Raw genomic sequence first — 17,226 nt, 5'->3', positions numbered from 1 at the left:
CAGTGAGCAAAAATCGGAGTTGAAATTACTGTACTAACGGTAATGCACACTTACCGTAGTGATAGTGCACAGGCCATGTTACTTTAACGTGTAACACGGCCAATTCCCCCACATAGTGTGATCAGTTTGATTTTGTTACTTATATTATAACTGCCGTTTGAGTAACATTATTATGTTACAATGACTAAATAATAATTTGCTGCTGGGGTCCCCAAGTGGCCCATGTGGCAATTTGTCACCAACTTTTGCAGTTTTAAAGCAAATTGTCCACACAGCACCATGTGCCAAAAATTCTAATCTGTTCAAACTTCGAGCAGATCAGACATGTTTATCAGGAAGTAAACACCTTTTCCTGAGAAACATATTTGCTTTTGTCTGTGGGTACAAGATCAAATTAAAGATTTTAATCCAACCACTTTAAATTAAAAATGTCACATTCATGATTAATTCAGGTATCAATATATGATCATATTTAACAATTTTTGCCACAAACTATTTATTTTTCTTACATTTCAATTAGAGACGAAGAATGGATGTTTGTTAGTGGTAATCTACGTGGCCGAATCGATTGATAATTTAATTGGAGTAGGTGGAAAATTTTCATCCAAAATGATTGAATTGAAGCTGATTTAAAGAATTTTTATTGTAATTATATTTTTCCTTGTCGGATCAGAATTGTAATGTGTGTGAAGCAATCGTCCGTTTTTCGACTTGGTGATTGAAGAACTATCATATTTAACACGGTCAGATTGCAGTGTGTGTGTGTGTGTATCCATTGAATAGTGATTTCTGATTGTATTTTGGCATAAATTCATTCAAAAACATGATCCATATGTGGCAAGCTTAAGGAATATTTCTTTAACTTAATAAGTTTGCTGTACTAGACAACTTTGCAGATTCTGTTGTACAATATAATACAACCTTGCTTTTTCTTTCTGTGTTTCAGAATTTCCAGATGTAAAAACTTAACATTAGACCATGGAAGTCCTTCAGTGTGATGGTTGTGACTTTAGAGCCCAATCCTATGAAGATCTAAAGGCTCACATACAAGATGTCCATACAGCATTTTTGCAGCCCACAGATGTTACTGAAGAGAGCTCTAGTCAGGCTAGACCTGTGGGTACAAGTTCCACCAACCAGGCGGAAGCTGTGTTTCCTACGATGAAAGATGAATTTGTCCCTACAGAAGAAACTCATGGTGGGTTGAATATATTTTTTTTGTTTTGCTTTATTCACTTTGTTTTTGGTTTTTTTTGAAACATAGTTTATTCAGATTTTTGTCAAAAATAAACGGTACAGCATTTGTTATGGTCAAACAATTCATAACGATATTAACAACAAGAGTTTGCAACACAGGTGAGGCATAGAACTCGGAGCCACCACAAACGTAGTGGCACTTTGTTTTTTTGAGTGTCCATTTATTAATTTTATCAGTTATATTATCAGATCAACCACAAATGTTTGTAACATGATCACATTGTAATGTGTGTGCCTCCATTGAATAATAATGTATTTATGCAGAAATGCAATCATTCATTCAAAAAATAAATAAATTCCTATTTCTTCCGCTTGAATAGTCACACATTTACTATATTAGACAACTTTGCAGCTTAAGAAATATTATTATTTAGGAAAATATTTAATGAATTATTATTATTTTCTGTCTCCTTTTTATCTTTTCAGGCCAGAGTACTCCTCCGGCAAACACTGTTTCATACTACAGCCACAGTCCTGGTTTTTATGGTCTGTCTTCAGGAACCAGCTCCAAACCAACCAATAAGTTTTTCCAGTGTAAATACTGCGTTCGCTATTTTCGATCTAAATACCTCCTTGTGGAACATACTAGAAAAGTCCATGGACATGGCGGTGGAAATATAGCAAACCCTGGAAATTATAACATTATGCTGCATGATGGATTTGGCAAGGTTTTCTCCTGCCAGTTTTGCACTTACAAGTCACCCAGAAGAGCAAGAATAATTAAACATCAGAAAATGTACCACAAGAATAGCCTGAAAGAAACTTTAGCACCTTCAGTGTCCCAAACTACACCTGTTTCCATGCCAATACAAGAAACCTGTAAAGAATTGCCAGCTGAAGTGGTGGAGCGAAGTATATTAGAATCTATGGTAAAACCTCTTACAAAGTCAAGGGGGAACTTTTGCTGTGAATGGTGCAGCTACCAGACACCGAGAAGGGAGCGCTGGTGTGACCATATGATGAAAAAACATCGCGGGATGGTCAAAATATTGTCAAGCTTAAGACAGGATGGACTAAACATGCCAGATATACAGAATAAAGGTTCACAAGTATCTAGTTCTGGAGCTAGCTATATGCCCCTAAACATGGCAACACATGATCTTTCCAACGCCAATCTTTCTAGTTATAGGGCTCCTATGAGTAATCTTCCAGGAGGTAATACTTCCAAGTATCAGTCAATGTCATATGTTTCAATAAAACCAAAACTCACCACAAATGCTGGCATTTTGAATTTGTCAGACCGGTCCCCTTATGGAATTCCAGAAAAGTCAAATGCCATGATTGATATGGATGACAACAGCTTGTTAAATGACTCGAGTTCTGATGAGGACTATATTGAAATAGATGGTGAAAATGGTTTAAGTCTAATTGATCATCCTGAATTGTCTGGAGAACCACTATTGGGATCAGAGAATAACAAATTGCTGGAGACAAAGGGAATTCCATTTAGAAGATTTATGAACAGATTTCAGTGTCCTTTTTGCCCATTTCTCACCATGCACCGGCGGAGTATTTCCCGTCATATTGAAAATATTCACTTGTCTGGAAAGACACCTGTTTACAAGTGTGACGAATGTCCCTTTTCTTGCAAAAGTCCACTAAAGCTGGGTGCACACAAACAATGTCACAGTGGTGCATCACCTGAGTGGGATCCATTGAGCTCACTAAGTGAAAGTATGTCTTCTTCATTAAATGAAACTTTTGAAACTAGCAATATGAATGGTAGAAAATCTGGAAACCTAACAGACTCTACTCTGCAGAACCCATACAAGTGTACTATATGCAACTACTCTACAACAACCTTGAAAGGTCTACGTGTTCACCAGCAGCACAAACATTCATTCTGTGACAATATGCCAAACAGTAGTGGCAATTTGTTACGACAAATGCAAGACAATGAACTAGATGCTAATAGTTCTGGAACAGTGAGAAAAAGTCAAACTTCTATTTTAGGATTATCTTCCAAAAATAATTTTGTTGCAAAAACATCCAGAAAAAACTTAAACGACTTTCCTTTGGACTTGTCACCTGTGAAAAAAAGAACTAGAATTGACGAAATTGCTAGCAATCTACAGAGCAAGATTAACCAAAGTAAACAACAGGAAGATGCGGTCATCAATGTGGAGGATGATGATGATGATGAGGAGAATGAAGTGGAAATAGAGGTAGAACTTGACAAAGAAGAGGATCCATCAGAACAGATGGAAGAAGGAGATCAATATCCAATCCAACAAATCTGGAATCGGGAGATCAGTATGTCCCAAAAGAATATGAACTTTAGGAACATTCAACATAATTTTTCAGCATCCAACGGAGCAGAAATTGAGTTGACATTATCAGATGATGATGAAGATTATTACTTTCAATCTGTTGGACTTAAAGATCAAGACCAAAATTCATCTGGTGCCTGCAACCAATCCAATATGTATAGTGAGAGTGACCAAAACAATGAAAATTCTGAGTATAATGAGGAGTCTGGAAGATTATATTACTGCAAGCATTGTGACTTTAGCAACAAGTCTGCCCGAAGTGTTAGCACTCACTATCAGCGGATGCATCCCTATATTAAATTCAGTTTTAGGTATATCTTGGATCCCAATGACCACAGTGCAGTATACCGATGTCTTGAATGCTATATTGACTATAATAATTTTGAGGATTTACAACAACATTATTCAGATCATCATCCAGAAGCCATGAATGTTCTCAATTTTGACCAGTCCGATCTAATTTATAGATGCCGCTTTTGTTCTTACACAAGCCCAAATGTTCGAAGCCTGATGCCACACTACCAAAGAATGCATCCAACAGTTAAAATCAATAATGCAATGATTTTTTCAAGTTATGTTGTTGAGAGAAGTCAAGAGGAGCTTAATTCTGAATCGCAAACCTTAAGAGAAATCTTGAATTCTGCTCCTAAAAGCCTGGTGACATCAACGCCATCAGGACATGGAGCTAGCAGCTCGTCAACTTTTAATAAAACTACAACAAGTACCACAAACTCTCCTCCTACAGAGAATGACAATCAGAAAAGTTCTGCTGTTAATAATGTTGTGGTATACGATTGTGATACATGTGGATTTGCAAGTCCAAACATGCATTCTGTTTTAGTTCACTATCAGAAAAAGCACCCTGATGAAAAGGCTTCCTACTTCAGGATTCAGAAAACAATGCGTGTTGTCTCTGTGGATAGTGGAACAGCCATTTCGCAACTAGCATTTGATGGAGGCTCTTCCGTAACTCCAAATTCTACCAACGTGGCTTCTCCACCAGAAGTAACTATTGAGCTATACTACTGCAAACACTGTTCATATAGTAATCGATCTGTTGTTGGTGTATTGGTTCATTATCAAAAACGGCATCCTGAAATTAAAGTCACTGCAAAGTACATTAGGCAGGCACCTCCAACTTCTGAGACAATGAGAAATTCAGATGCCCCAAAAAGCACACCTGGAAAGCAATATTTCCCAGGGCAGAATGCAAAAAAGGGCAGTGTTCAACCAAAAGAAAATGAAATGTTTTTCTGCCAGCATTGTGACTATGGTAATCAAACAGTGAAAGGAGTCTTAATTCATTATCAAAAGATGCATAGAGATTTTAAGGTAAATGCTGATGTCATTAGACAACACACGGCTGCAATAAGGAGTCTCTGTGAGCAAGGTCAAAAGAAATCTACAAAAAACACCCAAAATCTACCTTCCACTACTGAGCCTGAGAAGAAAAAGCTCAGAAGTCTGAAATGCAGGCAGTGTTCATTTTCAACCCCTTATGTTTATGCCCTTAGAAAGCATATGAAGAAAGATCATCCTAGTCTTAAGGCTACTGTAACTTCTATATTGAAATGGGCATTTTTAGACGGCTTCATTGAAGCTGGTTTTCACTGTGAATGGTGTATTTACTCTCACCCAGAACCAAGTGGTCTTCTTGAACATTACCAGAGAAGACATCCTGAGCATTATGTGGATTATACCTATATGGCAACAAAACTGTGTGCAGGACCAGATCCTTCATCAGCACAAACATCACCTGAATCAAAATCCTATAAGTGCAGAGACTGTACATTTGAAGCTCCTTCTATTTGGGATATCACTAATCACTATCAATCTATACACCCATGGGCTTTGAAAGGGGATGAATCTGTACTCCTTGAAATCATTAAGGAGAAGGATGCTGCACAAAAGTCAAATTTAGAAGAAGCTACAACTTCAAAGTCTCAGCTTACCCAGAAAAGTTTCATAAATGCAGAATCACACATGGAGAGCGCAGATGATTCTAGTATATTGCAAGAAAAACCATCACAATTGTCCTCTGCTCTGTCATCGTCACCATATCAATGCACAGTTTGTCTATCTGAGTACAACAATCTACATGGCCTCCTGACCCATTATGGCAAGAAGCATCCTGGTATGAAAGTTAAGGCTGCAGACTTTGCCCAGGATGTAGACATTAACCCTGGAGCAGTGTACAAATGCAGACACTGTCCATATATTAACACGCGTATTCATGGTGTTCTTACCCACTACCAAAAACGACACCCTTTAATAAAGGTCACTGCTGAAGATTTTGTGCATGATGTGGAACCACCCAATGAATCAGCTCAGACTGAAACGGAAGAAAATAGAATATTTAAACAAGGTTATGGTGCCTACCGGTGTAAAATTTGTCCCTATACCCATGGCACTCTAGAAAAGTTGAAAATTCACTATGAAAAATATCATCATCAACCAGAACCTGACATGCTGTCACACACTTCTCAGAAAGACGTTTCAATTGCTGAACCAGACCTTCCAATGGATGAGCAGCCACCTCAAACAGTTGTTACTCTAGAACCAGGTGAAGTGTCTGAAATGACTGGTTTCAAACCACGTAAAAACATTGCCTCACACACAATCTTTAAGTGCCAATTATGCAAATATTTCTGCTCTACCAGAAAAGGGATAGCTAGACACTACCGTATCAAACATAATAATGTACGAGCACAACCAGAAGGCAAAAATAATTTGTTCAACTGTGCACTCTGTTCTTATACTAATCCAATTCGTAAAGGACTAGCAGCACATTACCAGAAGCGGCATGACATAGATGCCTACTACACTCACTGTTTAGCAGCGTCTAGAACAGTTAGTGATAAACCAAGCAAAGTTGTTGTCCCTACTCCACGGAAAGATGATTCTCCTGAACTAAGTGATGAGTTGAAGAAGGCAATCGAAATGAAAAAATGTTCTCTGTGTTCATTTCAATCTTACAGCAAGAAAGGGATTGTGTCGCATTACATAAAACGACATCCTGGAGTTTTCCCCAAAAAGCAACATGCTAGTAAGCTTGGTGGTTATTTTACAGCGTTGTATGCAGAAGACAATGAGAGCCAAAGCTCTTCTGAGGATAAACAAGAAATTGAAGCCCCGTTTGAAGATCCAGAAACCCAAGAACCAGAATTGCTTCCATTTAGATGTATCAAGTGCTTCAAACTGTCATTTAGCACAGCTGATCTCCTGTGCATGCACTACACAGATCATCACAGCAAGGACATAAAGCGTGACTTCTCCATCTTGGGTACCTCTGGCACCCGCTCTTATACTACCACATATCAATGCAAGCATTGTAGTAGTAAATTAAACAGCATTGGTGAACTGACCTTCCATTTGAACGCGCACATTGAGGATTTTCAAAAACGTGCCAAACGCCAGGAAAGGCGGAAGCAGCTTTTAAACAAGCAAAAACATACTGAAATTTCTACTGTAGATAATAAACAAGAAAAGGTAAGAGATATAGATTTATTTTGTTATTTTTCATTCCCATTAAAGTATTCCTGTCACCCACTTAAGATGCACCCCGCCCAAAAAATAAGTTTGCAAACAACCCTTTTTTCTTACTTTTTCTGACTGTCCACTGTAGTGTCTATATTGTTTTGTTTTTTTGTTTTTTTACTGTGTAGCAGTGAGAAGTGCAAGTGCCCATTCGGCTTGGAAATCGCAAGATTTCAGCGCTTATTTGAGATACAAGACTGCCCCAAAACAGAGTTGCACAGTTGGTTCATTATACTACAGTGCAGCAAATCTTCATAGTACTACATCTTCACACTGCAGCCAAATATAAAATGAACACCATGTGTTTGGGCATTATTATATAAACATTTACCATATAAATCAGAAAGTGAAAATTTATCTTTAAAGGCTAACTCCAAGGAAATATAAAATGTACCTTTTGGGTGGAGTTAGGTGTGTGAAAATAATCTTTGGTTTTACTTAGCTATGCTCAATGGATCTAGCAATCCCATTGCTCGTCTGATGTTGGTTTGAGAGAAATCCGTTGAATTCATGCAGTGCAGGAGAGGACAATTTTAGGATTTTATTTTAACATATCTAATTCCACCCAATACACTTTTTTTTAGTTCTTCGTGAAATTAGCCTTTTAGTTTCTGAAAAAAAGCACTTGATACTGAATTTGTAATTTTTGGTTTCCTTTTATATTGTTATCAATCATCTACTGCATCATTCAATAAAAATCTGTTTGCTATTTAAGTTCAAGGCACTGTGTTGTACATAAATCCATAGCATTGTAATATTTTCTGATATACAAACACTAACAATTCCCTACCTCATGAACTCTAATACTTTGCCACCAACTTCATCCTAAAGAGTTTGGTGCAATAACTCTGAAGGGTACAGTTTGCAACCCAGGAAACTGGTGTAAAGCAAAATGTTCTGTAACCTATAGCAAACATAATTACAGTTTCTACACTAGACTTATTTGTTGCTGTGGGTTACAGCACTTTCTGTACACCACTTTTCATCTCTCCTGATGGAATCCTAAGGTTCATACAACGCTCTAAGTGATGATTAACAATGACATATTAAGTAAATATCTTCCTACACGGGAAGCTTTAGAATTTTGGGATCATACCTGTTAGTTGCTTGTCACTGAAACTCCAAAGACCTTGTTACATTCCATTGTGTGACTGACTCCTTATACTGTCACGTTTGAGCCTTTGTAAGAATTGTTTTCTTCTCAACAAATAGATGTTACCTGATGATATTCCTTGCTCAAAGCACTGATAGCAGTGGTTAAAAAGAAAGATAGATTGGCATCACAAAAGTATTAGCTTTACCAGAATATTAGAAATTTACATAAATAACATTATTCAAATTCACTGGTGAATTGCAGGAATAAATTAATTACCCTTGCGACAAAGCAGTTGAAAATGAATAAAAAAGAATCGGTGAAGATGTCAAATAAGAAGTAAATCAACCCACACATTGTTGAATACACATTTATTAAAATTGCAATGTTTTAATAAAATTAATTTAATTATCCTGAAATTGAATGCTTTGACCAGTGATAGCCAATGATGTAGGACACCTGCAGCCCTGCTGATAAATAGTAGTATTTTATTGCTCATTTGACATTAAAGTACCAGTATGTTGCATACAGACAACCTCTCTGTAATTGGATGTCATCACTGCAGAATGAACAGTCTGCTCATTTTTTTTTTTCTTTTTTGAACATGTTGCTCAGATACTATGACATCATAATGGACTACCATTGTAGCAGGGGTGTGTGAAATTCTGCCTTTAAAGTCCCCCAATGCATGTCTATAAATTTATTTTTGTGGAATTTGTCTGTGACCCTTTAAAATGCTGCACATCACTAGTTTGCATTGCTCCATTCACCATAAATCAAAGCTTTCTGATTCAGTAGTACATGAAAAAATCATTTATGCATAACTGTTTTTACAGATTCAAAGTAATCTGTGAATATGGCATGTGCAAAAGTTTGTGTACCTTTTTTAGTCTGTATTTTAACACATTCGTTGTCAGAAATAACCGCTTCCTAGCTACCTGTGTGGCCAGCTAAGACTTTCTAATGTTGCAGTTACAATTTTCGTTCACTCTTCCTAGTAGAACTATTGTAGCTCAAAGATATTCTAAGGCCTACTTATATGAAATGGGCGTTATCAGATCTCCCCATAGATTTTCAATAAATTTCAAGTTCGAGGACACCTTTGTTTTTTACTGATTTGACTTGTTTTCAGGCAGTTTTAAAGGATGGTAATAATTGTCTTTGTTACAACAGTTCCATATAAATTCCATATATTAACCATGTCTGACATTTTAAGATGCTAGTCTGTTTTTTTGGGAAATATATACATATTTTTTTTTAATATCCAACGTACTTTGTAAGCGTGAATTGACTTCAGTCTCAAATCTTGAATCGGTTGCTTAGAGGAAACAAAGTTGTTGAAAGTATACCTAACGACAATTACATTCATGAGTAGTTTAAAGGGTCAGAGTATTCAGTGAAACTTGAAGTTATTGTCATTTGAATAATTGAAGGCCTAGTGGGTAGGAGACAGATTCAGTAGAAAGAAAATGACAAATTCTACACAAGATTCACCAGTGGTGTCTAAAGTTCTATTACACCCAGAGAGTATATAAAGCCTCTTACAGAACTTTAAGGAGATGTCCCAAGACCGAAGGGACTGGTCAAGAAATGTCTAGTGAAAACACAAGCCCACCTTGTATAATCATTTGTTGGGCTCATTGCTTTTTACTATTGGCTTCCTCTGTTTGCACTATTCTGCCAAAGCTACAGACACAGCACCTGCTACTGCTAGAATACCTCCATAATTTTTAAACTGGCAAAATTGATTGAGTAGACTGACACAGATGTACGAAAAAGATATTTCCGATGAAAGATGTCTTGGCATGCTTTTATGTACATATATATTTATGTTCAGTATATAAATCTGTATGACGGGTGCACACCCCAACCATGAAGTGCTGCCTCCTGTTACAGTCAGCTGTAACATCATAATAAACTATGCACAAGAGGACCTGGTGTTTCTCTTAATATACAATAAACTACATATACACATTTTAGATCATGTTTAATCAACTGTGTATATATTTGTTTGCAATGTACTACTGAATTATAAAGTATTTGTCCTTTTGGAATTTTAATGTATGTTTGTTCACTAATGTACTCTCTGAAGTAACCTTGCATTGTTATCATGCATAATTTGTGCAGTAGAGATTTGTCTAAAACAAAAAAATGTTTGTAAATGTGATTTGTAGTGTTTGTAATCTAGTCCAGGGCTGTTGTTTTTCAGGATGTTACAAAGGCCCTTTCACTATGCATTAATAAATTTGGTGGAAAGCCACCTCCTTTTCCTTCGGAACGATGATCCTTATAGTTTTTATATATGTGTGATAATGTTGTATTTTTCTGGATATGGTTACAGACAGGAGGTGGTCAAGAGGCAGTGCATAAGAGAATAAAGGAAAAGGTAGTTGTGGGCTACAAATGTAAGTTCTGCGTGGAAGTCCATCCCACACTTCGAGCCATCTGTAATCATCTTCGCAAACACGTCCAGTATGGAAATGCTCCCCCAATTGCTCCTGAATTAAAGGTACAAATAGGGACTCCTGACACAAACATGCTGCATTGCTTGTAGCTTGGACATGTTTGGAAAGTATTTATTTAAAATGGTGCATTTTGGTTGATCAAAATAATGAGCACACAGTGAAATGACCTCACTATAGTATTAGTACTTACGTACTTTTATATGTGATATCGGCTAAATATGTGCAATCTATGTTAAAATGTACTCCTGAAACAGTTGTGTATGCATCTTAGTGTCCGTGTACAGTCTAGAAATCCTATTGATAATTGTTGGTAGGTGTGTTGACTTTACAATGGCTCATATTAAAGCATATTTTAAGTTTCAATACGTCCTCTTGTGGATGTAGGGATTCTTGGTGATCTTCATTAAAAGGTTAATAATAGCAGACTGAAATTATTTAAAGTGGGCCTTTATCTATACACAGTGGATTCATCCATTTTGCTTGGAACCAATGATGTCGCTGAAGCATTGCCTGGCCATTCAATAGGTACTGGTTCCTAGTAAGTTGAGCCCATAAAATTGGTGCCTCTTCTGGTGTAGACTGGACTACTTTAAATGTTTAGCTGTGTTATTTTCTTATAACCTTTTAGGTTACACATGTTTATAAGGAAAAGGATAACAAAAAAAATGAAATGTTACTGCAACTTACCTGTGAAATGCTTGGCCTTTAAACTTTTATGCGTTATATGAAGCTTCAGTTTTGATTTCCACTTGAAATGATATTCTCTGCAAATGCTCCCCTTTCCTATATTAGTAATTTGGTGGATGTGCCTTTTTTGACCTTTCATTGTATAGGCATATATCCAGGACTGCTGCCATTAAGCTTCGGCCGATTCAGGTCTCTCAGAGGAGGAGAGATCCGATGCAGTGCCTGGAAAACTGCTTGACTCTTACAGGAGCCATTGCTTAAAATTACCTCTGCAAACGTTCATTAATTATACCTTGCATATATGCCAAACAAACTCTGTTGATTTTGAAGTAACTGCAGAAACATTTACTTGTGCTTGTGATCAATTGAAATGTTTGTTGTTCAAGATTTCTATCTAAAAAGTCCTAGACTGCAAGAAATTATTTTCTGCAATGACAAGTATATTTTTTGTTCTTTTCCTCAATAAGGATGATACTGATCTAAAACCCAAAGATGGTGAAGAGGAGCCAGCTACTCCCAGCACAGTCACAAGAGAAGAAGCTTCTGAGGTAGAAACAAAGGATTCAAATGCGGTGGAGCCTCCCAGGACTGGTGGCTACCCCTGTAAACAGTGTGATCGCGTTCTAATGTCCATGCAAGGCCTGCGTTCCCATGAGAGGAGTCACTTGGCACTAGCCATGTTTACTCGAGAAGACAAGTACAGCTGCCAGTTCTGCTCCTTTGTCTCTGCCTTCAGGCACAAGTAAGCACAATGAGAGAGAAAAAAGAAAATGTTTTCCTATAGATTTTATGTGCATATTGTATTTCCTTTACTTCTTAGTATGTATTTGATATCTGGGATCATTTAGTGGGACTTGATTTTAAACCCCATAAAAGGTTGCCAAAAATGGCTTATTGAATAACATATTTTAAAAGTATATTTTTGTTTAAATATTCTTTTGCTCCTTATACCTTAAATTTAATTTGTGACATTCTTACAAATGTACACATTAATACAAGAAGTGCAAATAAGATATCATAATTTTTTAGAATTTAATCACAACCTATTTAGAATAAGAGTAACATGGTGATGGTTTTTGTTAAGCACCAAGCAATTTAAGTAGGCTCCTCCCACTTTACATTACACTTTAAATAATATAAATAAAAATTGTTTGTTTTTAAAGTCAAATCTCACATACTAGGAGTTTGTGTGAATTTGACCTGCTTAGTTGAAAAATGCAAGTTGGAGAATGAACCGGACAATTCTGTAATGATTAAAGTCAAAAGTTGTTTTATTGCATAAGCATGTATAATCTTTATATATGTAGGGTAAGTCCTACCAAAGCAGGCGTGCAGGTGTATGCTCACCAAGCTACAGACATAATTTATTGCTATGCAGTTTTTCTCATGCGAAAGGTGGCAGAGCGAATCCCTTGTCTATAAGGTTGTTACTTTAAAAGAAAAAATATTTTCAACAAGGTAAATCTATAGAGCAGGGTATTTGTGCTATAGTGTATTCATGGCCTTTAACTGTAGCAACATACCCTTTACTAAGATTCTAGGTGTGGTTTGTGCTTTTGTTTTGCTGAATTTGAGCTGCCAACTATTGTAACATTTGCACAGCTGCTTGAAGGAGTTTGCGTATTGACTCATCCAGCACCAAGGATAGATGTGTCATAGAGTGCTCATAGCGAAATTCAGATGTAGAGGTGTGTCAATGCAACCAGTACCTGATTGGTCATTGCTTTTTTCAATAAACAATGATCCTCCAGTCACATCACTAAGACTCAAGTATATGCTGATGTTATGGAGGTAATGCTGGGACACTCAGCGTAGGGGACATTTCTACAAACGGTGGAGGGACTGTGGGAGCTGCCAAGATGGAGAGGAACTCTCATTGTATTATAAATGTTAACCCTTTGTTTAATGGGCATGATTATTTACGGAGTTCCTTATGATATGAACATGTTTCTTGTATAATGTGATCCTAAACTTCCAGCTTCTAGGCATGCATTCCCTCAAGGATTATAACTTGAATTATTCAACCGCTTTTTCTTAAACCAACAAGTGTAAAAGTGCTTCTTACCTTTAAATGGCAAAGTACACCTAAAACTGAATTTTAATTTTATTTTTAAATTATCCAAATTCATGTTTTCAATATAGATTGAAAACTTTAAAACCTTCAGAGGAGCTAGCAATCTAATAGCCACATCAACATGTGATGGTATTGTTATATATGTTTAGCTCACCCACTTGATGATTTGTGCAACAAAATAAGGTTGACATGCTGTTAAACATTATATTTAAATGTAAAAGTGGTATATAAACCATAAAATGCATTTAGAATTATGGCTCAGATTGTTTTGTTTATATAAACATTTATGGGTTTTTTTTATTACCTTCTATTTTTTTTCCCGTCCTTATCAGTCTGGATCGTCATATTCAGGATCATCATGAACATCACAAACCATTTAAATGCAAACAGTGCCCTTTCAAATCCTCCTACAGTAGCCGCCTGAAAACACACATTCTAAAAGCGCATGGACGTAAGTTATTGTGTTATGGCAATTTTTTGGGACAGAAATTGGGATAATTCATTAACATTAAAAAGTAAATGTGTTAAGCACACCTTATTGGCCTTTAATAGGAAAGCAATCCTTTTTTAACCTAGAATACATTTTAAAGGTTTTTTTTCTTCTTAAAAGGGAGTCTTCAAAAGTAGCTTTTCTTTATATATTTTAAAAAATTTTCCTATCCTATCACAGCGTTGGAAATTTGTAGGGTACATATCTGTTTTCTACAAATGTGCCTGTGTTATTGTTTTTTAAGAAATGTTACTTCTTTTATTTTAGTCATAACATTACATTCCCAAGCATATTTTTCTTGAAAGCAATTGCTACACCTATATTAAATATAAGGACATGGATTTCAAGCCATGAAAAACCTTTTTGTTTTTCAACTTGCATACATTTAACAGTTAATTTTTAGATTCATTGATTTATATGTGCTCCGTAACTTTAATCCAAGGCCTCTGTGTAACGGAAATGCTGCTTCAATTCCCTTTTTATTTTCTGATCTAGAGAGATATACTTTAGTTTGATTTCTAATCCAAATCAGTTTTGTTCTGTCAGTTATTAGAAGGGTTCCGTTTTCTCACTATGTAAAGTTCAGCACAATTTAAATTCAGAACCAACATTGGAATAAGTATAATCTGTCGAGTCAGTGGTCGAGAACCATTTTTATATTATTATTTTTTTTAAAAGATTTTTGGGAACTTGGGAGTCTGATGCATACCAATTCCAGATTTTGTATAGAAACCATGCTAAAGTTTCTGTATTCTTGTTTACCAATACAGCTGAACATGCCTACAAATGCTCAGTATGTTCCTTTTCAACACTGACAATTAGTCAGTTGAAGGATCACTCCTTAAAAGTTCATGGGAAAACACTTACACTGCCAAAACTGCGCCCCATGCCTCCAAGTAGCCCACGCGCCAAGCAAAGCTCAAGGATTGGAAAGGAATCTGGTCTAGACGGTATGTATGCATATAGACTCCTGTGTGTGTAGAGTGGTCAAACCATATATTGCAGTGGCAATAAAACCTTTCAATCACTTTTTTCCCTCCATAATGTGCTGTAGTTTGTTTTGAGTGGCAACCAAATTCTGTTCTGGAGATAAATCACAATGGTGGAGTAGCAATGTATAAGAAGCAATACTGGTAAATTGCCCCAAATTATTTTAACTAGAAGCAAAGTTTTTGCTGACTTCAGACATTTTATGTACTATGTCCCAATGGGGTTGGTACTCAGGCCAATTAGTTCACACACGTGCTTTTTTAATCTACTTTGAATCCAATAGTCTATTCAAGCCTTAGCACTGGGCAGCACGTTGCCCTCGTCCTACTAGTTACACCACCACCAATAGCAAGCAGCTCCAGACAGTACAGAAATGGATGGTGGACATGAAAAATTGTTGCTTTTTCTCATGCTGGGGAAAAATGAAACAAATGCGGAGGTATGAATTTGCAGTATGTGTGGTCATGATGCCTGATGATCTGAATTTTAAATAATTTCAGTCCTGAAGCACACAGGTAAGTGAGGTGAGTTGTGATTGAATGTAACACAGTATGCTGCCTGACTCTCCAGCTATGTTATGTCATTTGTATACATGGTTCACTTGTTTTCTGTGCGCTCTCCCAAATGGAGGGAGCATAGGAAAGTTTCAGGGTTTTTACACTTTAATACTGCAAAAGGAACTATACAAAATTGATTTATCTTAAAAATTAAAGCTCCTATTTAATGGTATATTACACTAATGCTTCCCATCATAACAAATGCATTCACTGTAATAGTACAAAGTTGTTGTTTTTTCTCTCCACCTATAAACCCACTAAGTAAACAAAATACATTTTTGGAGGTCAAATCTAAATGATTACAACAGAGGATTGCATAAACCTGTAATAACGGAAGTTCTGGCACGGATATTGTGTGGTAATATTCACATGTTTTTTGGCATAAATATAAGCTCTTAACTGTCAGGAATTGGAAAAGCCTCTTGGATTAGCCCTTTTTGAGTGTTTTAAAGAAATAATCACTACATTTTAAGCTTTGCCTGTAAATAGATGTTCGTGTCTCGTGTTCAGAATACTGGATAAATAACCCGTTATACCTATATGTCTTATGGCTCTATAAATAAATGTTCAAATATGGCTTGCATGGGAAATATGAAGTACCCACCAACGAATGAAGCATGCCTATCTTCCTTCATAGGAACTTTTTTTTAAAATGTAGGTTGTTGCTCTACTGTTTAGTCAAATGTAAATAATTGTCAAAAAAAACTTCCATATAGGTGGCATTGCTAATATTTCTTGGAGTATTTATTTTGCTTCCCTTTACCAAGGAAATCAATGTAAATGATCTTGCAAATACGTAGAAAGTTCATGGTTCTTAGACATTATAAATTATTACATTACAAGTAAATATATATATATATATATATATATATATATATATATATATATATCTATCTATCTAACATAGTATAAAATCAAATATAAAGGAAAACTAATAATAAGTGAAGCATTTTCCCTTTTAAGCCTCCTAAGTACATTCACATACTTGTCCAGTATTTTTCAGAGTATTTAATGCAAAATTCCTGATTCAGCATATTATATGCTGGGAAATACTGGGTTCATCATAGTGTTAAAGTGTGTATCTTTAGCTACCAATTGTGCTGTTTTGTTATGGTAGCTTATTGTTTTTGTCATTAATGTTTAAACCGTGTACAGGTTTGTGCGCTATAGTTGGTGTTACAATTTATAACTTATATGCATTTTTTACTTTCAATGTTAAATCTATTGTGTTGTGTACTAGTAAGTGGAATAATATAGAGGAAAAATGGGATTGTTTATTCTAAACCACAGATGCTCTTCCAGATTCCAATGTTTGGATGGTCTTTTCTAACTAAACAGGTATAGTTTAAATGATAGAGTTGCTGTGCAGAAAATGGTTCATTCATGGACGGGGACAGTTATGTCACAGAACCTCAGATACTCGCTTTATGACCTGGGTGAGATCTTATGAGGACAATGTCCTAAAGTTGGTGGTGGGCTTCAGCTGTTTGCAATGAAGCAGAGCATTAGTTCCGAGCAATGTAGTTTACCTGCATAATTGATGTATGAAAAATGTCATTTTGGAATTTAGTAGTCTTTTAATGTATAAATTAAATAATTGGAAAATAAAACAACAAATGGCTGCATACTATTTAAATTGCTTGAAATTATAGCAGATAACTGCATACACATGTAGTAAGTACATCTTAATATTTTAAATCAAAGATATTGAATTTAGACTTTTTGGAAAATAACCGACTGCATTTTGTGATAAAAATTGGAACCAAGAAGCATGCATTTAATAGCAAATTGGTATTACTGTTTTTA

The 17,226-nt window shown here is 36.0% G+C and overlaps 1 protein-coding gene across 3 annotated transcripts in view; it reads left to right on the top strand.

The window, feature by feature from the left end:
* Positions 1-17,226, top strand: part of ZNF462 (zinc finger protein 462) — an 85,417-nt gene that overhangs the window by 55,634 nt on the left and 12,557 nt on the right. For all 3 annotated transcript variants that reach the window (XM_075210325.1, XM_075210333.1, XM_075210341.1), the window contains exons 2-7: positions 947-1,198; positions 1,684-7,016; positions 10,499-10,666; positions 11,777-12,051; positions 13,716-13,834; positions 14,644-14,823. In XM_075210325.1, the coding sequence (XP_075066426.1) occupies positions 979-1,198; positions 1,684-7,016; positions 10,499-10,666; positions 11,777-12,051; positions 13,716-13,834; positions 14,644-14,823 (6,295 nt within the window). In that variant the 5' untranslated portion in view covers positions 947-978. The remainder of the gene's footprint in view (positions 1-946; positions 1,199-1,683; positions 7,017-10,498; positions 10,667-11,776; positions 12,052-13,715; positions 13,835-14,643; positions 14,824-17,226) is intronic.

The sequence above is a fragment of the Mixophyes fleayi genome, chromosome 1 (assembly GCF_038048845.1).
Source record: "Mixophyes fleayi isolate aMixFle1 chromosome 1, aMixFle1.hap1, whole genome shotgun sequence".
Lineage (NCBI taxonomy): Eukaryota > Metazoa > Chordata > Amphibia > Anura > Limnodynastidae > Mixophyes > Mixophyes fleayi.
This window is presented reverse-complemented; position numbering and strand designations above follow the sequence as displayed.